This window comes from Staurois parvus, unplaced genomic scaffold, assembly GCF_062004578.1.
Source record: "Staurois parvus isolate SC_StPar_1 unplaced genomic scaffold, SC_StPar_1.0 ptg000988l, whole genome shotgun sequence".
In the NCBI taxonomy this organism is placed as follows: Eukaryota; Metazoa; Chordata; class Amphibia; order Anura; family Ranidae; genus Staurois; species Staurois parvus.
In genome coordinates this window covers 35,445-62,056 of record NW_028318784.1, presented here as the reverse complement: position 1 = coordinate 62,056, position 26,612 = coordinate 35,445, and the positions used below count along the sequence as shown (strand labels likewise).

Here is a 26,612-nt window from a genome sequence, read left to right as displayed (position 1 = left end):
AAGGAGCGTACAACCTAAGGTCCCTAACTCACATTCATACATATACATACTAGGGCCAATTTAGACAGGATCCATTTACCCTGCCAGCATGTCTTTGGAGTGTGGGAGGAAACCAGAGTACCCAGAGGAAACCCACGCTATATGTTGATGTTTGCCATTGAAATATTTTTGTAATGCATTGTTATTAAAACTTACTCTTCCATTTTAGCAGTCATCCATGATTTTCTGGCAAAGTTATCTTTTCGGTGTTATGACAACTGTTTGATTCCCTATTACTATGATTTCAATTCTCTCTTTGTTCATTTGTTGCCTGTGACACATGTATACAGCCTAAGAACATATTACAAATGCAGGCTGTATGAATTATGGATGCCACTGGTATACTTAGTTTAAATGTGAATTGAAGGTCCCAGTTCATTAACACTTTGTAGCAGCACAAGACAAGCTGTGCTATGTTCTTTAGCAGGCTATCTTCCTTAAAAATTGTACCTTTTGTAGTGGTACTTTTATGCAGATAAATGTATTTAGAAAAACTTTAGGACATTCCAAAAATGGACAAAAAAATTTACAAAAATAAAACATCAAATTCCCAGGACTACCTGGATAAAATATTTACCTATATATATATATATATATTTTTTTTTTTTTTAGGTATTTTATCTGGGTAGTCCTGGGAATTTGATTTGTGATTTTGTAATATTTTTGTCTATTTCTGAAATTTTCCAAAGTCTAAAATTAATTCTCTTTTATCATATTATCTGGGTAGTTGGAATTTTTGGATTATTTGTGGAGATTAGTTGAATATCTTATTTCAGTTGTCCTCCAAATTTCATTATTCGAGATTTGGCACTATTTTTGTACAATGAAATTTTTGCGTCAAAGATTTTTTGCCTGTTTTAGGAATGCCCTAAGCTTTTTCTAAAATTATTTCTGCTATATTATATTATTAAAGTAGTTTTATTTGACTATTTGTGGAGATTATTTGAATATTTTATTTGGATAGTCCTGGAAATTTGATTTTTCATGATTTTGTAAATATTTTTGTACAACATAGTTTTTGCATCAAAGATTTTTTTGTCTTTTTTGGGAATGTTCTAAGCTCTTTCCAAACTGAATTTCCCTATATTTTGTGGGTAGTTTGAGTTATTTGCAGAATATAAAAGTGATGAAGGTGTATAACCAACAAACTGCGCTGAATATATAAATGAGTGATACCTATCACTATTGAATAATATCTGTATGTAACCATATAAACTATGCTGCCACTTTAAAAAGTAAACAAATCATCAAGCAAAAACACTCTAGCAAGTATTTAGGTGGTGCATAAATCAATCTTCTGTGCAAAAGAACTATAAAAATATATATAAAAGTGAATTGATAAAATTAAAATGATTATTTAAAATTATATATAATCCAAAAGAAAAGGCCAAATAAATCAGTCCACAAGACGATCACCATGTGAGAAATACTTGTGCAAAATGAGTGAATACCTAAATATATGTGAAGTGCCCCCCTCTCAGGTGTGCACTCACCAAAAGGTGTTGCCTCCCACTTTCATGGTGGGCACACTAGGCTTTAACAGACGATTTTCAAGAGATGAATCAGATCACTGTGATGTTTTAATCTCCTTATATCTTGAAAAACAAGAATCCCAGGACAGGTGCTCTTGAACTCCAGTATACAAATTCCTCCTCCTAATACTCCATACTGTACAGCAGGAACAACACAGCAAGACTTAAATCCTGGCAACACCTTTTGGTGAGTGCACACCTGAGAGGGGGCACTTCACATATATTTACGTATTCACTCATTCTGCACAAGTCTTTCTCAGTGGTGATCATCTTGTGGACTGATTTATTTGGACTTTTGTTTTGGATTATATATAATTTTAAATAATCATTTTAGTTTTATCAATTCACTTTTATATATATGTTTATAGTTCTTTAGCACAGAAGATTGATTTATGATAGTTTCTTGATAGTTTGAGTTATTTGACTACTTGCTGAGATTATCTGAATATTTTATTCGGGTATTCCTGTGCATTTGATTATTTGTGATTTAAAGAAAAAAATTTGTACAATATAGTTTTTGTTTAAATTTTTAGCTACATGATACCTGATATGCAATTGATATCTAATTTTTAAGTGTGCGTTTTCCCATGTTAAATTCAGTATTGTGCCATGTCCTGTGCTCAGTGTATACACAGCCAAAAGAAAGAAATCTGTTTGACTTATTATGTACCTTCGTTGAGCTGGAAGTTATTTGTTTTTCTTAAAGAAGCTAGAATTTCACATTAATTGACAGAATCAGTACATAATTCAATTGCTTGTAATTTTTACATTCATGGACAGTTAGGGAAAACAAAAATGTGCTACCCTTACCAAGCATTGCTTTCCATAAGCCTGTTAGAGTGAAATTGCAATTTATCGTATAGAAGACATTTCTTTCTGCCTCTCTGCCAGAAGAATGGTTTTCTATAAAACTCACATCTCTGATGTGCTGGAATTAGGTTAGCATACAGAATGAAAGCCAAACTGCAGTTACAGGAAATGAGGTGTGCAGTGTGAAATGTCCACCCCCGCAGATCTCTGAACTGTGCTGAGCACACTGTTGGCTTATTACGCTAGCTTTATACATAAACATGTTTCTTAAGCAGATTTGTCCGAGGGCCATTTTACACCAACCCAGCTTCCTGCTAATTGTCTAACAATACACTAATAACCAAGAATCTGCTTTCTGTACAAGTGACTCATCCAGAAGATATCACGTAAAAGAGCACTTCATTAAATAATGGAAATGCTGGCACTTGCTCCACAGAGGAAATCACCTCTCTTTCTTACTTAGGAAGAAAAATACATGGCAGATTGCAGAACATAATGTAATATTTTAGAATAATGCAAAGGAGTGCAGATTTAAAGTACATCCATCTCAGACACATAGCAGAGTCAGCCATATTGGGCTTCATGCAGGGCTAGCAGCCAGGTAACCTGCACGTCTAGAATAAAATATAGCTGCTGCCTTTATCTACTTAATCAGGCTGGGAAAAAAGACTCATCAAGCCATCAAATTCATTTTTCAATGGAATTAGATGTTCCTGTAATCCTTAAAGGGGAATTGTAATCCAAAGGAAAAGAATAAAATACAAAAAATATATATATACACTATATTGCCAAACGTATTGGGACGCCTGCACTGACCCCGCTCTGTCACTTTACGTGGCCCACCACTTCGTAGCTGAGTATCTGTTGTTTCCAGTTGCTTCCACTTTGTTATAATACCACTAACAGTTGACCGTTGAATATTTAGTAGCAAGGCAATTTCACGAATGGACTTATTGCACAAGTGGCAATCTATCACAGTACCACGCTTGAATTCACTGAGCTTCTGAGAGCAACCCATTCTTTCACAAATGCTTGTAGAAGCAGTCTGCATGCCTAGGTGCTTGATTTTATGCAACTGTGGCCATGGAGGTGATTGGAACAACTGAATCCAATAATTTGGAGGGTTGTCCCAATACTTTTTTTTGTCAATATAGTGTGTGTGTGTGTATATACAGTGGGGATCGAAAGTTTGGGCACCCCAGCTAAAAATTTGTATTAATGTGCTTAAAGAAGCCAAGAAAGATGGAAAAATCTCCAAAAGGCATCAAATTACAGATTAGACATTCTTATAATATGTCAACAAAAGTTAGATTTTATTTCCATCATTTACACTTTCAAAATAACAGAAAACAAAAAAATGGTGTCTGCAAAAGTGTGGGCACCCTGCAGAGTTAATATCTTGTACTGCCCCCTTTGGCAAGTATCACAGCTTGTAAACGCTTTTTGTAGCCAGCCAAGAGTCTTTCAATTCTTGTTAGAGGTATCTTTGCCCATTCTTCCTTATAAAAGTCTTCCAGTTCTTTGAGATTTCTGGGCTGTCTGTCACGCACTGCTCTTTTAAGGTCTATCCATAGATTTTCAATTATGTTGAGGTCAGGAGATTGTGAAGGCCATGGCAAAACCTTCAGTTTACGCCTCTTGATGTAATCCCCCGTGGATTTCGAGGTGTATTTAGGATCATTATCCATTTGTAGAAGCCATCCTCTCTTTAACTTCAGCTTTTTCACAGATGGCATCAAGTTACCATCCAAAATTTGCTGAAATTTTATTGAATCCATTTTTCCTTCTACTCGTGAGATGTTCCCTGTGCCACTGGCTGCAACACAACCCCAAAGCACGATTGATCCAACCCCATGCTTAACAGTTGGACAGAGGTTTTTTTCATTAAATTCTGTGCCCCTTCTTCTCCAAACGTACCTTTGCTCATTCCGGTCAAAAAGTTCAATTTTAACCTCATCGGTCCACAGAACTTGTTTCCAAAATGTATCAGGCGCGTCTGTATGTTCATTTGCAAAGTTCAAACGATGATTTTTGTGGTGAGGACGTAGAAGATGTTTTCTTCTGATGACTCTTCCATGAAGACCATATTTGTACAAGTATCTCTTTATAGTGGAATAGTGTACCACAACTGCAGTGTCTGCCAGATCTTTCTGGAGGGATCGTGCAGTCAAACGTGGGTTTTGAATTGTTTTGCTCACAATCCTGCAAGCTGTTCTGTCTGATATTTTTCTTGGTCTTCCAGATCTTGCTTTAACTTCCACTGTTCCTGATGACTGCCATTTCTTAATTACATTCCGAACAGAGGATATTGACATCTGAAAACGCTTTGCTATCTTCTTATAGCCTTCTGCAGCTTTGTGAGCGTCAACTATTTTCAGTTTCAGTTTTCTAGACAACTACTTAGAAGAACCCATGGTGCTGATTGTTGGGACAAGGTCAGATGAGTCTGGGCATTTAAAACCTTCGAGATTGACATCACCTGGTCTCCCCAGACGATGATTGAGAACAATCCATGACATTGGCATGTCTCAGCTTTGCAAAGGGGGCAGTGCATGCTATAAATTCTGCAGGGTGCCTAAACTTTTGCAGACGTCATTTTTTTGTTTTCTGTTATTTTGAAAGTGTAAATGATGGAAATAAAATCTAACTTTTGTTGACATATTATAAGAATGTCTAATCTGTAATTTGATGCCTTTTGGAGATTTTTCCATCTTTCCTTGGCTTCTTTATGCACATTAATACAAATTTTTAGCTGGGGTGCCCAAACTTTCGATCCCCACTGTATATATATATATATATATATATATATATATATAAATATATATATATATATATATATATATATATATATACATATTCACACATTCATTTCAATGGGTGCTGTCTTCATTGCTGCAACTCAAGTTGCAGTGGCAAAGCACCTTTTTTCCTGCACTACTTTTCTGCGTCTTTGGTGCAACATGAGTGTCATAGACTGCACTGTAAAACCACAAAAGTCACAAGCTAGTCCTATACTTGTCTTATCTTTGCAACTCTGGCTGCAAGGGTTTTTTAAGTCAAAGTCACAAAACATGAAAGTCGCATTGAAGTCGCAAACAAGTCACAATGAAAAGTCACACTGGAAGTCACACAACTTTGGGGTCGCAGCAGAATGAATTGAGCCTTACTTTATATTTCTGTCACAAAAGAAAGTGTGATTTCCTGGAGGGGAATGTGGAAAAATTTAAAGTGACTCTAAAGAATATGCTTATTCTCCAAATGTATTTATACAGACTCACTAATCAATGGCCCTGTAATCTATTTTTCAGGAAATCATTTCTTTCTGTGTTTTTTGCCCCCTTGTAATGTCCTCTGTGACCTTCCAAACCTGTCCTTTTCCCCCCTCACTTTTGTTTATTTGGAAGTGCTTGTTGGCCATGTACACTGCTCTACGCGCACTACAAATTCCATAATACATTTCGTGAGCAAGCAAGAGAGGATGGCTATGTTCCTATATACCATGGGACCATGGAGCACAGATGTAGGCATTTTCTAACAGGAGGCTGAGAGTACTTTTGGGTTAACATACTTGAAAAGATTTTTTTTAAACCAGAGTTTGGTGTCTCTTTAAGTAATGCCAATGTTTTCTTCCACAGTGGCCCCAAGCACTCCAGTGTGCGATATTCCCAACTCTGCTATTAGTGGCAGCGCTGTCGAACTGAAATGTCGGGAGAAGGAAGGGAACCCAGCTTCCGAATATCGGTGGTTTAAAGATGGTTTACCTTTGGATAACCAAATCCCAAACGCCAGGTCTGCCAATGTGACTTATAAGTTGGATAAGGCCACAGGCACTCTGGTAAGCGGATTTGCATCTTCAAATTTTTAACTGTCTACAATAAAAAACGGAGGCAGACATTTTCCGTTTTATTTACTAAAGCTGGAGAGTGCAAAATCAGGCTCACTTTTGCACAGAAACCAATCATCTTCCAGGTTTTATTGCCAAAGCTTAATTGAACAAGCTGGAGTGAGAAGCTGATTGGTTTTTATGCAGAAGTGAGCCTAACTTTGCACGCTCCAGCTTTAGTAAATAACCCCCTTTGTGTCGATGCCTGTTTTTTTATGGTCTAAGGATCAGTTTTCCTTTAACAGAAATGATAGCCTTCGGTAGGTGCTTTCATGCGGACTTACCCACTAGTGTTTTGTATACTTATCAGGGATATTGGCAAAACATTGGTGGGAGCTGTGTTCCAAGCTCTGTCCACCTGTGCAGGGGCGGACTGACAACTCATGGGGCCCCCGGGCAATAGGGGATCATGGGGCCCCTGTGTCCTTGCCCAAACTCAAAAAAGCCTATGAAAAAGGTACCAGTGGCATCTCATGGCGCCCCCTACTGACCCCAGGCCCTCGGGCAGTGCCCGAGTTTCCAAATGGTCAGTCTGCTTCTGCACCTGTGACTACTATAATAGAGTCTGACATTATGTGTTGGTTAGTTTGTTTTACAGCCCACCTGAGTGCTTGTGTTAACACTCATTGTCAAAACATTGGTGGGAGCTGGCTACCACGAAAAGGGAGGTCTTGTGTCAGGTGGGCTACTGCTCATTACAATTTAGCCTAACATATCCCTACCCCTTCAGATTTAGGCTCCAAAAGAACCCTGTCCATCTGATGATGTGTGCAGAACTTGAGGGTGTAGACCAGTGGTTGTCAACTTACAAGGTATTGGGAACCTCAAATGAGGCCCCATATGAAATCAGGAACACGGCAATAGACTGAAGACTTGCTGGAAGAAATGGTCTAAGACTGTTTTATAGGAATGGTTGGAGACTGAAGTATTGCTGTAGGAGACAGTCAGAGACTAGGAACATGTTGCATGAGACTGCTAAAGATTACTATTATTAAAGGCCCCATTGCAAATCAATGATTGCAGGGCCACACTTTAAACATTAGAGGACCACATTGTAGGCTCTAAACTGGCTTACATGTTCCTTCAAAGATCGTTATCTAATTTTCAATTCCGCTGATAAAACAAGTGCTTGTAATCTTTGTCTTTACAGCAAGTTTCTGCACACTAGCTGAAATAATTTTTATGACTGCACCTGCTTGGATGCAAGAACTGTTTGGCCACCCAAAATTGGCGTTTGTTGAGCTGGGTGGTGCCAATAGCCACCCATAGAATGAACTACATATTAGGACATTATGACAGACATGCCTGCCAAAAAAACCCTCCAGCTCTGCCTGGTAATGTATCTGGCTGGCCCCGGGTACTTCGATCTTTGCCCAGTCTTCTTTCCAGGCTCTGTGCCTTGGGTGGGCAACGATGATGCAAGTGCATGGGAGTGACATTGCCATGGCCAAGATCGGGGTCGTAATTGTACCATGAGCTGCACATGCGCAGCTCAGTGTACATGAAGCCTGACAGGCAGGGGGAAGCTTTGATGACAGAAGAGACTGCTGGATCTCTTCTGTCATAAATACCCTACCTGTTAGCAATTTTTTTTTAAACTAAGTTTACTATCACTTGAATTCATTTTTAATATTCCGAGAAAACTTACCCATCCATCTATGTCTCAATGCTTTATTTTACTAAAAAATTATTTTTAAAAACACACCCTAGCATTTCTGGCTGTGGTCATCTCGAGTAAGGGCAAATGATTCATGTAGCATTTACTTCCTGGAATTCATCTGTCCTTAGCTCAGGCATGCAGGCAGGAGGTTGTGCTTTGCTGAGAAAATCCCTCCTCCCCTCCTGATGACTCCTGGGGTGTATGACATCATTTGCCTAGGCCTGAAATCACTGAAAAAATGCAAAAAAAATTAAAACAAGTAAATATACTAATGCTAGCATCATAAGGTTAAAACATAGTCGATGTTAATGTTGATTGACAGAGTGCAGTTCTCCTTTATCATTTGTTAGGTGACAGTCATGTTTTAGCTGTTTTGCCATTTAGTTTTTTATAACTCCAAATGTTTCCTATATAAAACTACGACCTAGGTTTAGAAGGTGATGGTTTGCTTTAGAGGCAGTTCATTCTGGGATTATTAACTCACGACTCGGTCCATTGGATGGCTTTAACTGGATTGACATTACATGGATTTAATTAGCCTCATTATCTGTATTGATCTGAGTCTGTAACAATGCCATTCTTTCCACCCAGCACTTCAGCACTGTCACAAAACATGATACGGGAGAATATTTCTGCGAGGCCAATAACAGGATCGGCAAACCACAGAGGTGTCCCGCAAAGAAAATGCAAGTTGGTGAGTAGGACAACTCTAAAAATATATATGAGTGTGCATATGAGTGATGTATATAACTTTTATTCATATCTATATACAGAGCTGTGTCAGTAGGCTTTTGATGATATCTGTTAATTCCTTTTAAAGTTTGTTTAGGTAATTTTTTAAAGTCAGCGCCAGGGACAGTACTTACTTTCGATGAGAAATGTCCCTTGTGCTGATAGTTGCTCTGTTCGTTGAAATGTTCATTCCTCTTCCCCCTCCCCCATGCCCCCACAGCTGTGATCATCTGGTGCTGCGGAGGTTAACATGAGTGGCTGCACCTCTCACACAGTGCTGGGACAAGGTCATTCAGCACCCAGGACAAAGATGCCAAAACTGCACCCCCCCAAATCAAGATGTGCAAGCTTAGGGGATCCTACATCCTGCCTTGTAACAGAAGGAAGGCACCCCCATCCCTACAGTAAACTTTTGCGCCCAGGGGCAGCCGCCCCTCCCACCCCTTGTCCCGGCCCTGCTCTCACAGACACTTGTCAAAGGTGCTGACTGAGTCCGGCTTTTCTGCTTCCCTCCTCCAATTATAGAAGCTGTACTGTCGCTTCCCCCAAAATAAAGCGCTTTATGAATGGAAGTGGCCAATCTTTCATAGCTATCCATCCTCAATTTGTATTCAGTGATGGAAGCTATCAGATAATCTCTGTGAATGGAGGAGGGGGTAGACAGGGCAGGAATAGTCAACTAACCACCGCAGCACCAGAAGATCACAGCAGTGGGAATATGGGGAAGGTTGGGAGGGAGGAATAAGATTTCACTGAACAGAACAGCCATCAGAACACTTCTCCTTCAATGTAAGTATTGTTCCTTGTGCTGAAATTTAAAAAACAATTTTACAAAACTGAAGCTTTCCTTTTTTTTGGCTTTTGCTGCCTTTTTTCTTCTTTTGTTGTCGAAGTTGCAAAAGTAGCTGATAATCCTGCCAGTCTGTCCCTTCCTGCCGTTGCTTCCTGCTGCATTCTCTCAACAATATTCACGGTTTCATACCCATGGTGGCATTGACAAACGTGAACAGTTCAGTTTAAAAAGGGAACAGCCAGGACATGTGCTGTCTCAGGCTGACACACCCATAGCTCAACCCTGTAAGGTATAGTATTATGTCTGAAATTGTTTTTCGTTTACATACACTTTAAGGGGTCTGCTTAGAAAACACTTATTGGCCGAATGACAGAAGCATTTTTGCAAGCTGAACAAAAAAATGTTCCCTTATTTTTTCTAATAGATTAATTTTTGTACCATCAGTTCCATCTACTGGCCAAAAGGAAGTATATTTTAAATTGAGGTATTTCAGACAACTATACTGCATTTAGACCACTAGATGGAGCTGGCGATACAGTAATTAATTACAGTAATTAATCTATTGAAGTCAAGTGCAGCTTTAGCAAATATTTCTGGCATTCTCGCAACAAATGTTTTATAAGTAGACCCCTAAGTGTCAACAAACGCAGGCCATAGACAGGCAGATGTGTATCTGACTGAAGCAGTCTATGTCAGTTTAAAACAATTAGACCGGATTGCACAACTTGGAGAATCTTCTTGTGGGATAAGGAGTGGCTCTGAAAGTTACACAGCCCAACTGATGGCTAGTATTGAGTTGGGCTGACAAATTGTGGATTTGTCCAATTTTGCTTTGTTTTTTCATGCCAGCCAAAGATAAGAAATCAGAAAAATAAGCTGGCTTTACACTGTGAATTTTGCCTGGTTCCTGAAGAACTTGCCAAAATTTGCTTCTTGGGTAGCCCCATTGGCCCATTTCTGTCCAACATTCCACGAAGAATCAAAGGAACTAGGCTAAAAGTTGTTGGTTGAACATCAGCAACATCCAGCAGATGCAGCTGTGATTCGGGCACTTTGGCAGCCGCAGGCAGTGGCTGTTAGAATACAGTTGCCATTTAGGAGGATGCATCCACCTGCACTGTATAGCCTGAAGGCTGAATGAATGAAAACTATCAGTCTATGGCCAGCCTTTATCCGGCATACATGGATCAAAATTTGGCTGGTTAAGCAGCAACTGGCTGACATTCTATTCATGTATGAGCAGGCTGGTTACACACAAGTTGATCTATAGATTGTTGGGTTCCCTGAGATCAGAAAGTTATTTCAAGAGTTCCTTAGTGTAAAATGTTGAGAACTACATTACATAATGCTCATAGTGCCATACATTCCTATCATGCTGTAGCGTCTATTTACGAAGATGTTATGCATTATACCATTTTCCCGTGTTGCAGAGGACTTGAATTGGGCGGGGATCATATCAGCAGTGGTGATCGTGGGTGTTCTCATCATTTTATGTGGCTTTGGTGTGTGCTACGCTCAGAGACGAGGATACTTCTCTGGTAAGTACCATAACGCCGGAACATATCTTTCATCCTTAAAGAGACACTATAATGGCATTTGATCAATTGTATATACACTATATTGCCAAAAGTATTGGAACGTCTGCTTTTACACACACATGAACTTTAATTGCATCCCGTAGGGTTCAATATTGAGTTGGCCCGCCCTTTGCAGCTATAACAGCTTCAATTCTTCTGGGAAGGCCGTCCACAAGGTTTAGGTGTGTCTATGGGAATGTTTGACCATTCTTCCAGAAGTGCATTTGTGAGGTCAGGCACTGATGTTGGACAGGAAGGTCTGGCTTGCAGTCTCCACTCTAATTCATCCATAAAGATAAGAATTCTATGTGGTTGAGGTCAGGACTCTGTGCAGTCCAGTCAAGTTCCTCCTTTCCAAACTCGCTCATCCATGTCTTTATGTACCTTGCTTTGTGCACTGGTGCGCAGTCATGTTGGAACAGGAAGGGGCCATCCCCAAAGTTGGGAGCATGAAATTGCCTAAAATGTCTTGGTATGCTGATGCCCTAAGAGTTCCCTTCACTGATACTAGGGGGGCAAGCCCAACCCCTGAAAAACAACCCCACACCATAATCCCCCCTCCACCAAACTTTATATGTGGCACAGTGCAGTCAGGCAAGTACCATTCTCCTAGCAACTGCCAAACCCAGACACGTCCATCGAATCGCCAGACAGAGAAACGTGACTTGTTACTTCAGAAAACATGTCTCCACTGCTCTAGAGTTCAGTGGTGGCGTGCTTTACACCACGGCATCCGACACTTTGCAGTGCACTTGGTGATGTAAGGTTTGGATGCAGCTGCTCAGCCATGGAAACCCATACCATGAAGTTCTCTACACACTGTTGTGCTAATCTGAAGGCCACATGACGTTTGGACAGGCAGATAAGTAAATTTAATGCAGAAGAGACAAAGCATGTCTCTTCTACACTAAAATTCCTGCCTGTTAGCCCATTTTTTTATTTTACCTAAAGTTCCACTTTAAGGAATTAAGTGGTTTCCTCCCTTCACCTGCAGTCTGTTGACCAGGCAGTAAGCACTAGGAGACAGATGAGATCATCCTTCTGCTCACTCTTCAGTCTCCTCCTATCAGCATGTTCCTTGTCAACAAATTTAATTGGCTGCCAGTCCCACCCCTTCTAGTGCTGCTGCATTGGGAATTGCAATAGGCTGATACCAAGTAAAATTCAGGTACAGAAACAATGAATTAATGAATAGAGAGCAGCATTAATGTCTGTCCTTTATTTCTGCCTGTAGTTCATCCATATGGCATCTAAAATAACATCTGTTTGCTAATTGCTGATAAATAAAAATCTGTCCTGAGTCTACTGCAGAGAGAAAGGTAGAAGTATTCTATGGAAGGAGCGGTCAGACATTATGTTCCAGAGTTAAATTTAGTTGTGGATAGCATTACCCGGGGAATGGGGTGCGGCTGGCTGTATTAATAGTATTGGAAAATAAAATATATTTACAGCTGTTCCGTGTGACCTGCATTGTAATATTTCAGGGTTTATATCACACTAAAAGCAGGACTTACTATTGTTGACACAGCACAGAAATCAGTGAGGTTTCATCAAAGTCAAAGAGATATGATTTTTATTTATTTAATTTTTTTTTACTTTTTTTAAAAATGTAAGCTCTGTATAAGGCAAACCCACAGGTATGAGCTTTTAATGCAATATCACAAAATGACAACTTGTGTCCTGCAGCAATGTGGTGTAGTGCTCTGCTAAACCCTGCGCTGCGTAAAAATGCATCCTGTCCTATTTTATGTCAGCACACACCAACAATTGAAACACTAGGCTATAAGGTGCATTGCCTTGTCTATGTATTGGGACTGCAGTGGGCAGCAATGCCCAATGCAACCCAACACATTTGGTGTGAATGGGCACTAAGGGCCCTTTTGTTCAGGGGCTTTGTACTTGTATTGATGGCATCAGTTTGAGACTCTTCTTAGAACGTTCAAAATTGACAGGTTTTGCATTCCCATAGACCAGTGGTCTCCAAACTGTGGCCCGCTATCCACATGCGGCCCTTTGTGTGCCTTTGCCTGGCCCTTGGTGCTTTGGTCCTCCGACTGGCAGGAGACACTATTCCTTCCACTGACACCAACGATATGGCACCATTTTTCCCACTGACACTAACAGTGGGCACTATTCCTCCCACTGACACCAACAATGAGGCACCATTTTTCCCGCTGACACCAACAATGGGCACTCTTCCTCCCACTAACACCAATGATGAGGCACTGACCACTTACACTATGCAATTTTTTGGTGATCTCACTGATCACCAGGCCTGAGACATTTTCTATTCCTGCTGACCACAGTCTGACCCCCCTAAAGTCTAAAGGATAGTAGACTGGCCCTTTGTTTAGAAAGTTTGGAAACCCCTGCTATAGACTGAGAATGCAATACCTGCTTGAAGCAAACAAATATCCATTGACACATGCTGTGTTACTCCTCATTCACATGGGAGTACTCGATCCTTACACTCATGTGAAGAGCCCGTATTCAGATGCCCAGGATGCACACATCTTCCATACAGGGGCATGAAGGCAGCCTGTTCAGATCAATGACTTACTTTGGCTCCAATGATGAGGCATCCTGCTGCTCTTGGCCAGTGACATCTTTGGGCAGCTGGCTTCCGGGTTTCAAACGCCGGCTGCTGCCATTGGTTGGGTGGGGATGACGTCACTCCCGTGCGTATGCAGGAGTTGAGTCAGATTCGGCATTGACGAATTTGTACAGTAAGCTGCATATGCGCTCCTCACTGTACAGGGCGGACAGGCAGGTAAGGGACTTTCGTGCAGAAGAGACAAGGTGTGTCCTTCTGCATTACGAGTCCTGCCTGTTCACCATTTTTTTTTTTACCTAATTTTCCACTTTAACAAACAAATAAACTTACAAATGGGAACATTCTTTATTGGATTGCCCCATTCCTACAGATCCTGCCTGGCTGGGTTCCACACCCAGCACCATTATTTTTACCAACAATGTAATGATGGTAAGAATAAGGACAACTGGTAAATGTAATAAGTATAAATCAGCACACATATATATATATATAAAATCCTCAAAAATCCCTTAAAGTCATATCAATATCCTTCCCCTGAAGTACTAATAAAATATATATTCATTGACTTAAACCCAAAAACCCACAATTATAGTGAAAAGATCAAAACCCAAAGAGATTACCCAAAAAATAAAAAATATCAAATATATATAAAAGAACAAAAATAAATAAAGTCCCAATATGCAAAGTGTCCAAATAATGTGTCCAAACAAAGATCAATTTCTTGATAGGAAGACGCTTCCTACTCCACTGAAGAAGATGCAAATCAATCACAGGTGCTCTTCAAATACCTCAAAAAACAAAATCTCAACATAGTATATTACCTTTTAAATCCCAGAACTAAAGTGCCACACGTGTATCATGCAAAGAAAACACTCCAGTGTCACAGCACTCATGTGAGAAAAAAAAGAAAAAAAAAATATTTAAATTTTATAAGTATCACTGCAAACTATATATATAATGTGCATAATTACCCTAAAACAAACAAATTCCAGTTTGTAATCAACCACATATGTACAGAGTGTCCTTAGATTGGTATCCTCTTGTTCCTCAGGACCTCACAAACAGACCAGGAATCAGTATGTGAATTATAATCATATATAAAATTTATTGTAGCCACTTACATATAAAAACGATAAGATCAGCAAGACAGCATCCAACTCCTCATGCCCAGTATGCGATCCCCTTTCCGTGTGTAGAGGGTCTCCCGATCACCAGGTAATTCCCCCTTGCTACTCCTATCCAGCACTATCACTTTGTAGCTCTGGGGGACACCTGAAGTGCACCGTTACTCTCCAGACCTCCAACACACAGGGATTCCAGAATCCAAAATGGCTGCCGCAGCACCTCCGGGAACGTCACGTGCCCTGGACGCGTTTCGTCTCTTCTGGACTTTGTCAACAAGGATCCTTGTTGACAAAGTCCAGAAGAGACGAAACGCGTCCAGGGCACGTGACGTTCCCGGAAGTGCTGCGGCAGCCATTTTGGATTCTGGAATCCCTGTGTGTTGGAGGTCTGGAGAGTAACGGTGCACTTCAGGTGTCCCCCAGAGCTACAAAGTGATAGTGCTGGATAGGAGTAGCAAGGGGGAATTACCTGGTGATCGGGAGACCCTCTACACACGGAAAGGGGATCGCATACTGGGCATGAGGAGTTGGATGCTGTCTTGCTGATCTTATCATTTTTATATGTAAGTGGCTACAATAAATTTTATATATGATTATAATTCACATACTGATTCCTGGTCTGTTTGTGAGGTCCTGAGGAACAAGAGGATACCAATCTAAGGACACTCTGTACATATGTGGTTGATTACAAACTGGAATTTGTTTGTTTTAGGGTAATTATGCACTTTATATATAGTTTGCAGTGATACTTATAAAATTTAATTTTTTTTTTTTTTCTCACATGAGTGCTGTGACACTGGAGTGTTTTTTTTGCATGATACACGTGTGGCACTTTAGTTCTGGGATTTAAAAGGTAATATACTATGTTGAGATTTTGTTTTTTGAGGTATTTGAAGAGCACCTGTGATTGATTTGCATCTTCTTCAGTGGAGTAGGAAGCGTCTTCCTATCAAGAAATTGATCTTTGTTTGGACACATTATTTGGACACTTTGCATATTGGGACTTTATTTATTTTTGTTCTTTTATATATATTTGATATTTTTTATTTTTTGGGTAATCTCTTTGGGTTTTGATCTTTTCACTATAATTGTGGGTTTTTGGGTTTAAGTCAATGAATATATATTTCAACTGGTAAATGTGCCATACGTGTTCTGGGGCAGCTTGATATTCTTCAATAACTGGAAGCCCCAAACATGTGCGGTGCATGCACAAGATCTGGCAAGAGTTCTCTGGATAACACTGGTGATGTAGCCTTCCTAGGGGGCACCTGTGAGGCTGGGGCTATGTTGCCAAACCAGGAAGTAGGCCAAAAAAAATTTAAGTTTATCAAAAGTTTAGGATTCTCAGAAATAATTTAATTATATTCATAAATGGGCATGCAGCGCTGCACATACCATTGAATTTTGGGGGTAAGGCCTCCTTCACATAGGCGATTATCTGCATACACCAGATTTTAGTGGCAAGAATTGGTGAATTCTTGTGCAGGATGACAGGTGTATGCAAACAGCGGCGTCCTCAGCCATGTCTCCATGCTTTATTCTGTTGAGACATCACATTTCAAAACACCCCCTTAGCATTTCTGGCCTTCTTGAGTAAGGGCAGGTGATTCATGTAGTACTTATTTCCTGGAATCCATCTGCCCTTAGCACAGGCATGCAGACAGAAGGGTGTGTCTAATCCGGGAAACCAGGAAGCAACTGAAGAAATGTAAAAAAAAAAAAAGTAAATATACTGTACTAACAAGTAAATATAATATCTATTAACTAATGCTAGCAGCATAAGGATTAAAAACAGTCATTATTAATTGTGGGAGTGAATTTCCACCTTTATGTCCCTGGGGAGAGGGTATGGTGCCAAGGTGAGTGGCAGGAGTGTTGGTCTTTCTGCAGGAACTCTGTGATATAAATTGATCCCACAAACTACAAAAAGGTCAGCATCCACCCAACAATATGTCACAAGCCAGGGTATTATATGTAAGTAAGAGTAATAAAAGAAAACAATGTAGTAATATTTTTGTCCTTAAGGAAAACGCCCTGAGAAGCCAGATGCCAGAGCTAGACAAAGACAGGAAAGCAAGCGGCATGGCCGTCAATGAGCTGTGCGGTAGAGGAGGGTGGATAGGGCAGGAAATGATTTATGCCAGACCCAGCAGGCTAAATCCATGTATCAGCGAGGAGATATCATGTACATCTATGAGAGTGTACTAAGAAAGACGGCAGACGGCCAGAAACAGAGGAACAGACCGCACAGTGCAAAACTCTTCTAAACAATTATTACATGTGTTTCCGCTTTCCTACCAGACATTTCTTCACGTTTAGCACCCATGTTAAAATGTACATTTTAGACCTGAAAGTTAGTTAAACCTTCCAAAGATGATATATTTTCTGAAGCAAAGGCCCTGGAGAATAAAATATTGCTAGTTGTAATTTATGTCCTACGATCTGAGCACAAATGTTTATCAAATGCAGATTATCAGTTAACAACACAAGAAGTACATTTTCGTACATGCAAGCACTAAAGAGGTTGCAACAATTAACCACTTGACCTGTGGAAGATTTACCCTCCCCCCTTCATGACCAGGACATTTGTTGCTATACAGCGCTGTATTACTTTAACTGACAATTGTGCGGTCATGCAAAGCTGTACACAGACAAAATATAAATTCTATAATTTTTTCCCACAAATAGAGCTTTTGCTTGGCAATATTTGATCACCCCTGCGGGTTTTTTTGTTTGTTTTGTTTTGTGCTATAAATAAAAAAATCAACCAAATTAAAAAAAAAAAAAAAAAAAATATATATATATATATATATATATATATATATATTGTTTACTTTTTGCTATAAAACATGTCCAATAAAAAAAATGTAAAATCAAATTTCTTCCCAAATTTAGGCCAAAATGTATTCTGCTACATATTTTTGCAGAAAAGTCCCAGTAAGAATATATTGATTGGTTTGCACAAAGGTTATAGCATCTACAAATGGAGGTAGAGATACTGGAACTTTTTTTTTTTTTTAATTCTAGAAATGACGATGATCAGTGACTTATAGCGGGACTGTGATATTGCGGCAGACAGTCTGACCCTCACTGACACTTTGTGGGAACCAGTGACAGTGATCAGTGCTAAAACTATACATTGTCACTGTATTAATGACACTGGCAGGGAAGGGGTTAAACATCTAGGGCGATCAAGGGGTTAACTGTGTGCCTAGCTATGTGTTTTGTGTACAGTGTCATGTACACAAAACACATAGGTAATCTGCTAGATTTTATTCCCTGCTTTGCAGGGAAAGAAAAATCTTGCAGATCGCCGCTGACAGAACACAGCAGAGCTGTGTTTTGTCAGTCTCCTCAGCGATCAACGGGTACTGGCGCTCATCCAGTGGCTGGCACCTGTTGATCAGCTTCTGCTTTGTCCAGTCACGGCAGAAGAGGTGCTCTTGTGGCGCACGCGCGAGTCCTCTACGGAGAAGGTGCAAAATGATGTATAAAAACGTGATTTTGCACAGAACATCCATCCTGTAGCAATAAATCTACTATAGGGTGGACTTAAAGTGTTTAAAGAGATGCCAAACATGTCAAGCCTTAAAAATGTGTGGCAAACATCGGTGCCCTGTATTGTTGCCTTCGTTTTTACAGGTTGTCCGTTTATAATCAACTGAAAGTGATTGCCCTAGAAAGTTTGCTCTTTCGTGGTGATATGCAGTGAAGTGCAGTGTAATTTTTTTAGTGCATGCATGCGTTAATGTTTGTGTACATGGGGGACTTTACATTTTTTTTTCTTTATTATTACTGAACTCAGATCCTAGTCAGAGGCAGTATCTGTCTTCTGAATATATTTGTTTTATGCTTTTACAAGGTTTTTTTCATTATAAGGCAGCCCATAGATAAATCATTTTTTTTCGTTCGACTAGTGGGTTGAACAAAAAAAGGACTCAAATCCCCCATCCACACACTTGATGTGGATGGTCCACAGACTTCCCCACTGTCAGAATACACTGATCAGTGACGCTGACTGTTGGCAGTGGTGCTGATCGAGTGGAGAAAATCAGACATTGTGGTTTTACAGAAGTCGATTGTTTGATCGATTTTTGTGTAACATCCCTGCCTATTCATGGATTGAAATTTGGCCGGTCCCTACAGAACCAGCCAAATTCTGATCTATGTATGGCTGGTTTAAAGCTATGGGGTGGTAAAACCATGCAGTTGAGCTACGGTTTTGCCGCCCTTCTCCCCAACCGGCCGCTTGAACCTGAGCATACAGCCACTTAAGGTTGTCCAGATGCCAATGACACAGCATCATGGGAGCAGCAGTAATTAAATGATTGTAGTGTGGTAGTGCAGGATTTAAAGGGTTGAATTAGGTTGTGAGGAAATGACATAATACCTCCTTGCCACTTGTGCAATGCCCTCTGAAGGGTTCAACAAGGATTGCTTTTCAGATTGCACTGCACATGTGAACAAGCCCTAAAAAACAGATGTAAAAGGTTTTCGGATTACTGAGATGATTTTTTGTGGCCACTGTGCTGCCTCCCAATTCCCAAATATTCCCAGTCCCAGACTGTATCAGATAGGGGCCACTTTTTCCAATTTGTATTATGTTTTCCCGTCTTGTTGTTATAACTGCAGAATGATTTCCCAGGTTGTCCCTTGCCACATATGGAAGTTCCTTCCTCTTTCCTGCTCCTCTGCTTGATGTCATGAGCTGAGCCAGCAGATAACAATTAATGGACATCCCCCACAACCCCCCACAACGGACCCCCAGCTGGACAGCCAAATAAACAGGTTACAGCTGCTGTGTTTCTGGAAGCCTGACTATCAGATAAGGAGAATGTGCCGGACTGTCATTGGCTGCAGAATGGCCGCTTTTTCCCTTTGATGTCACATTCACATCATTACATCACTGTGATTATTGCAATTCACATACAATTCAGATATGGATTTGAAAGAATAATTAAACAGCTTAAAGATATACGGTAGTCTGTTTGCAAAAATGTAACAAATATACACACTTTAATAAAATAAAACGTACATTTAATGAATGTTTGCACACTCTTCCATCAAGACATTTTGATATTTGCATAACTTCTCCCAATTGCCAGCCCACTTCTTGCATTAAGGCTGAGGACTCTTGAGATCAGTAGAAAAGCAGGGTGCTGTGATGTTTTCAGAAAGCTATGTGCAACACCCTGCCGGCCACTCCCACCAGCCATGATATGTCTGCATTTCATAGAGAAGAACAGAGACCCAGTAATGACATCCTTGGGTCTAAAAGGTAATGAAAACAGAAAGTTATTATTGACCATTTGACGACCACAATACGTATATATACGTTGCGTTTTCAAGTGGTTTACTGGGGTCATGGCTGAAGATGTTAGCCATTTTTTTTGCCAGTGGCTGGCTTTCTAATGAAAGCGGTCCAAGAGGCTCATTAGCCACTGGATCACTTTCAGTCCCCTCCCGCCACTCTCCGGTGTTTCTTGGGCTTACCATTAAAACTGCTGCACCTGAGAAACAATCCGACGGTGGTGGTCAGAGAGGCGATGAGAGACTCCATGGTCTCTGGTCATCTCTGTGGCATTGGAGGACTGGAGCAACGTCATGATGTCACATCTGACCCTGGGCAGATGTAACCATTTTCTTTTTCTTTTTTAAAGCAAAAGATCAAAAAAAATGTTTTTTTGATCTTTTGCTTTAAAAAGGAAAAGGAGAGATTTCCAGTCTTTTGACCCCAGATCTCTCCTTAAAGAGGACCTGTCATGCTTATTTCTAACACAAGGGATGTTTACATTCCTTGTAATAGGAAAAAAATGTGATAACAAAAGACAATAAAGGGACAGTGTAAAAATAAAATAATGACATTTTTTTTTAAATCACCCCCCCCCCACCCTCCGTGCTTGCGCGCAGAAGTGAGTTTATACGTAAGTTGCGCACGCATATGTAAATGGAATTTTCAGCACCATTTGTGATGTATTGCTGTGAACATTAGTGCTAGAGCAATAATTCTAGCACTAAATCTCCTCTGTAACTCTAAACAGGTAAAATATAAAAATGTATATTTGCTCACCTTAATATCCTCTTTCATATTTTACAAAAAAATTCTGGTATATATTGTGTTTTTTTTCTTAATTCGTTAAAGTATTTTTTCTAAAAAAATTGTGTTTGAAAAACTGCTGCGCAAATACCATGTGACATAATAAATTGCAACGATCACCATTTCATTCTCTAGGGTCTTTGTAAAAATATATATGTTATGTTTGGGGGTTATAAGTAATTTTCTAGCAAAAAATACTGATGTATACTTTTAAGACAAAGCGTTTCTGGCACATTTTGTTTACAAGTCATTAAATTGTTGATGAGGTAGAAAAGGAAGAACAAGGGAGGGCAAAATATAAGCAGGTTAACCTTCAGCTTTAAATAGGACTCAAGCTAAACGTTTTTAGCTGATTGATTTAAAGGTAGAAGGGTCAGGTGTTTATTAGTTTTTTTATGGTTGCGTCCCCATTACGGAGATTTCTCTAGAGTGCACTCTTCATACATTCATTTGAAGAATGGAGTGGGGCTGGTGTCAGTGTCAATGACTCCCTATTAGAATCTCCTTAGCAATACATAGAGTATGCACTCTGCAAGAGGGAAGTAAATATTTCGCCTACAGCAGTCTGATGGGTGTTACTAGGGAGGAAGTATGGGGTAACCTTTCCAATGGTGACACATCAAGGGAAAAAAGAACAAAAACGAAAAATGCTAACCCTTCCCCACACCATCAAGAACTAACGTTTGGATGAAGTTCCTCATCAATTTATTGCCCTCTTGCAGCCATTTCCTTTATAATACAATCATTATCACACAGGTGCCTGCAAGATAGATAGATAGATAGATAGATAGATAGATATTTTGCCAAAAGTATTGGGACGCCTGCCTTTACACACGCATGAACGTTAATGGCATCCCAGTCTTAGTCCATAGGGTTCAATATTGAGTTGGCCCACCCTTTGCAGCTGTAACAGCTTCAACTCTTCTGGGAATGCTGTCCACAAGGTTTAGGAGTGTGTCTATGGGAATGTTTGACCATTCTTCCAGAAGCGCATTTGTGAGGTCTGGCAATGATGTCAGATGAGAAGGCCTGGCTCACAGTCTCCACTAATTTATCCCAAAGGTGATAAAGTCTCCAGGTTGAGGTCAGGACTCTGTGCAGGCCAGTCAAGTTCCTCCACCCCAAACTCTCTCATCCATGTCTTTATGGACCTTGCTTTGTGCACTGGTGCGCAGTCATGTTGGAACAGGAAGAGGCCATCCCCAAACTGTTCCCACAAAAGTTGGGAGCATTAAATTGTCCAAAATGTCTTGGTATGCTGATGCTTTAAGAGTTCCCTTCACTTGAACTAAGAGGCCAAGCCCAACCCCTGAAAAAACCCACACCATAATCTCCCCTCCACCAAACTTTACACTTGGCACAATGCAGTCAGGTAAGTACCGTTTTCCTGGCAACCACCAAACATCCATCAGATTGCCATACAGAGAAGCGTGATTCGTCACTCCAGAGAACATGTCTCCACCGCTCTAGAGTCCAGTAGCGGCGTGCTTTACACCACGGCATCCATCTCTTTGCATTGCACTTGGTGATGTAAGGCATGGATGCAGCTGCTCGGCCATGGAAACCCATTCCATGAAGCTCTCTACATATTGTTGTTGTGCTATCTGAAGGCCACATGAAGTTTGGAGGTCTTTAGCAGACAATTGGCGACTTCTATGCACTGTGTGCTTCAGCATGTGCTCTGTCATTTTACGTGGCCTTCCACTTTGTGGCTGAATTGTGTTGTTCCCAGTTGTTTCCACTTTGTTATAACACCACTAACAGTTGACTGTGGAATATTTAGTGGCAAGGAAATTTCATGGATGGACTTATTGCACAGGTGGCAACCTATCACGGTACCACATTTGAATTCACTGAGCTCCTGAGAGCGACCCATTCTTTCACAAATGTTTGTAGAAGCAGTTTGCATGCCTAGGTGCTTGATTTTATACACCTGTGGCCATGGAGGTGATTGGAACACCTAAATCCAATGATTTGGAGGGGTGTCCCAATACTTTTGGCAATATAGTGTGTGTGTGTGTGTATATGTGTGTGTGTGTATATATATATATATATATATATATATATATATATACACATATATCTATCAGAAGTTTGATGTCCACATCATTTCGACATGCAGATAAAAGAAAGGTACGTGTACACTTATTAGGCAGCTTATAAAATAAACTGTGACAGCCCGTGTTTATTTATATTGTACTTTTTGTTGTTACGCAACGTTTTGGAACGCTTTGCTCAGGGACTCTGAAGTTTTCTTTGGTATCACTAAGGATATGACTTTCCTAGCAGTGAGGCTTCTGATACCTTAGTAACATGCCCCACCTACTGGCCACAAGGGGAAACTACACCACTAGATCAAATTCAAAACCGAATGATTATATCCAAAGCCAAAACTTTCATTTGGCTATGGAGTGTAAAAAAAGTTAAAGAAGAATTTCAGATTTGCAGCTTACAGATAGTAATTAAAGCCCAAAAGACCTTTTAAAGATCAATGCTAGGAATGTCATTTTTTTCATAGTTACATTGGCCCAGCTTGGAACAAGACCTGATTCACACCTATGTGTTGTGATTTATGTGTTTTTCTGGCATGTTTTGCAGTGCGCTTTGCTTTTTTGAACATGCGTTTTTATGATGTTTTGCATTTTTTATTTGCCAGTAGGAAAGTATTTAGTGCGACTTTGATACGGCTTTACACTCTCTGGCACTCAAAGTCACATCAACTGTGAAAATGTTGCTGCACTACTTTGATGCAACTTTACACCCTCTGGCACTCAAAGTCACATCAAAGTTTCAACAAATTAGTGTAGAAAACTTTTCAAATCCGCAGCAACTTTGAAAATGTTCCTGCTCTCTGGCACTCATAGTTGCATGAAAGTCAAATCAAAGTAGTGCAGGAATCTATTCGAAGTCAACTTTGAAAAGGTTCCTGCGCAACTTTGATGCAACTTCAATGCAACTTTACACTCTCTGCACTCAAGTGGGATTAAAGTCCCATGAAAGTCACACTCAATACTTTCCTATTGGCCAAAACAAAATGTCAAACGCATCAAAAATGCAATACTTGCGTTTTTGGCGCAGTTGCAATGAAGTCTATTGCAACAAAAACGCAATCTGCTGTGGGAAAAAAGTCCCTGATCCTTTCCAAATATGCAGGGGCTGAAAACGCATAGATGCAAATGTTTCCCATAGGAAACCATGTTAAATGGACTGTAGTGTGTTTTTGCAAAATGCAGTAAAATACGCATTGGTGTGAACCAGGCCTAACTATGGATATGTTACACCTGGCCAAGCCCTCTAGAAGCTGGAAATCACTGAAGCAGATGCCACTATTCCAGTGATCTCGACTTGCTTTTGAGTCCTGTGCTTTGCTGCATTGTGAACACAGAAGGTCGGCCGCTCAGTACAGCCACCATTCACAGAATGCGTTGTATTTTATTAATGAATGCAAAGCGTTCTCTAATTGGACAAGGTGGAGAGATGACATCATACTCTCTACCTCATCCAGTCAGATAATGCTTTTTAAAAAAAAAATGGTATACCTGGAATTTTTCTTTTAAAAATGTGTTTTGTTTTTTTTATTACTGTCTGCGTGTCTTTTGAGGAAATACAGCGTCTTTATTGGTCCCGATGACCATTATGACTGCGCCGTGACCTGTTTCTGTATATCTTTCAGCTGAGATAGATTGGCAGTTCAACAAAATGTATTCATGTAAACACATTGACAGTAATTTCAAATGTAAAAATAATTTTTAAAAATGAAACATAAGATAATCCCTGAATACATATCTGATATGAATTTACAATGATCATTTTATAAATAGAACATTATTGTAAATTGTAATCTTGTTTTTCTCTTTTTTCTTCTTTCAGGTGGAAAATCCTCTGAGTGAGTATTATTTTCTATTTTAGATGTATTGATTTAGGCATTGTGACAGACAGAAAACACAACTTTCATTCCTTCCTGCCTGCAGTCTGTTTTAGGTCCAGTTCACACTACATGCATTTCAGTTGCTTTTTTTCTGCATCCAAAATGCACAGAAAGTAGGTGCTATGGTTGTCAATGTCATAGTTCACATTAGTGCTTGCAGTTCCAGTGCATTCTGGTTGCACTAAAAAAAGTAGAACATGCTGCATTTTTCACAATATAATTATCATTTGCACATATTGGCTTGCACCTTTTTGTGGACTCATTTTGTATATATTTTTTATATATATATCTGGAGCACTTGTCACTTCATTGTGGATTGATTATTTATATGTTTTTTAAATATTTTAGCACCTGTCACTTTGTGTGAATAGATAAGTGACACATCACTGTATATTTCACTTTATTGGTCTAGTTACTTGCTAGATAGGTTTATCATAAACATCTATGAGTTTTTGCACAATATCACAAGTGTGATTTTATAACACTCAATCATTGTATATTCACTAATTTATTTTATTTGCATTATTTAATCATTTTTACTGCACTTGTATAAAATTCATTCTAGTTTACATATATTTATTTGTATTTTGTGGCACAGAGCTTATAGGGTTACACACCTACTTTAGTGGTATTTATTATTTTTATGTATTATTTATTGCACTTTATTATGATATTGAGCATAGCGCTTCACCACTATTGATCGGTATGCATTTTTCTGTGGTATAAGGAAGAGGTGATAGCGGCTGGCACTGGTATTATTTATTTATTTTTGTATCTGTGGAGTGCAGGGGGATTATTCACGTTATTTGGATTTCAGCTTTAATATGATAGTCACTCATATAAAGTCCATCTAAATCCATTAGTACATATAACACTTCCCTCTCCAGACAGTTCTGCTTTCCAAGGGTGTCTTTCATTCTCCTGTATAGGTAGAGGAAACACCACAAGACTTGAAGTGTGTTACTGGACAGATCACTAATAATAAGAAAATAAAAATAAATAAAGAGGGAAAAAAATCTAATAGAAAACTAATGCAGTCACCACATCTAAGAATTGATAAGCTTGCAATATATTACATTTTTGGATTTGGGTTCATATATGCTTTAGCCCTGGTTCACACTGATGCAAATTGTCATGCGATTTGACCGTTCAAATCTTATGATAAATCGCATCCAATGATCAGCAATGGAACTGTCCTAATCGGTGTGACTCCGACGAGTAAAGTAGTTCCTGCACTACTTTTGCCGATTTGAGGTGCGATTTGCATAGACATCTATGCATGAAGTCATACAGATGTCTATCAAGTCACACCTAAAGTCGTACTGCAATCCGACTTTGAAATCATGCGACTTCATTTGAAGTTGGATCCAGTGTGAACCGGGGCATAAGCTAGTTTTCCATTTCCATGGATCTGAAGCAAACAAAAGACCCAGACAGCCTTTAACACTTCAATTTGTTTTCACTTTTTAACATTTGTCAGCCTCTAATAAGGTAACTGAGGCATGCAGAGATTGCTGGATTTGACCAATATCTGTGCTTCAATAACCCCTGGTCAGAAAAGAGTAACTCCTGGTTCACATCTGTGTGGCCGTATGGGCCATGAGTTGCACGGATATGAGAGCCCATTCATTTGAATGGATTCCCATGCCCTGGAACACACAAGGAAGAAGTCGCTGCACTACTTGCGAAATTGCAGCCCGCACAGGAACTCAGGTTCCCAGTACAGTTGTGATTTCCAGTGCGGGTGAAGTGCGATTAGAATTAATGGCACCCGCCTGCGGGTCCCACATTCCTCTATGTGGGTGGTGCAGCTGCAGGTATTTTTGCAGGTCCCGCAGCGGCACCACCTGCACAGATGTGAGCCAGGGGATAAATATGGTTCT

General features: G+C 39.8%; 1 protein-coding gene across 2 annotated transcripts in view; it reads left to right on the top strand.

Moving 5' to 3' along the window:
- JAM2 (junctional adhesion molecule 2) overlaps positions 1-26,612 on the top strand; it is a 138,430-nt gene that overhangs the window by 101,145 nt on the left and 10,673 nt on the right. For both annotated transcript variants that reach the window (XM_089657366.1, XM_089657365.1), the window contains exons 5-8: positions 6,017-6,216; positions 8,516-8,618; positions 10,880-10,987; positions 24,672-24,687. In XM_089657366.1, the coding sequence (XP_089513492.1) occupies positions 6,017-6,216; positions 8,516-8,618; positions 10,880-10,987; positions 24,672-24,687 (427 nt within the window). The remainder of the gene's footprint in view (positions 1-6,016; positions 6,217-8,515; positions 8,619-10,879; positions 10,988-24,671; positions 24,688-26,612) is intronic.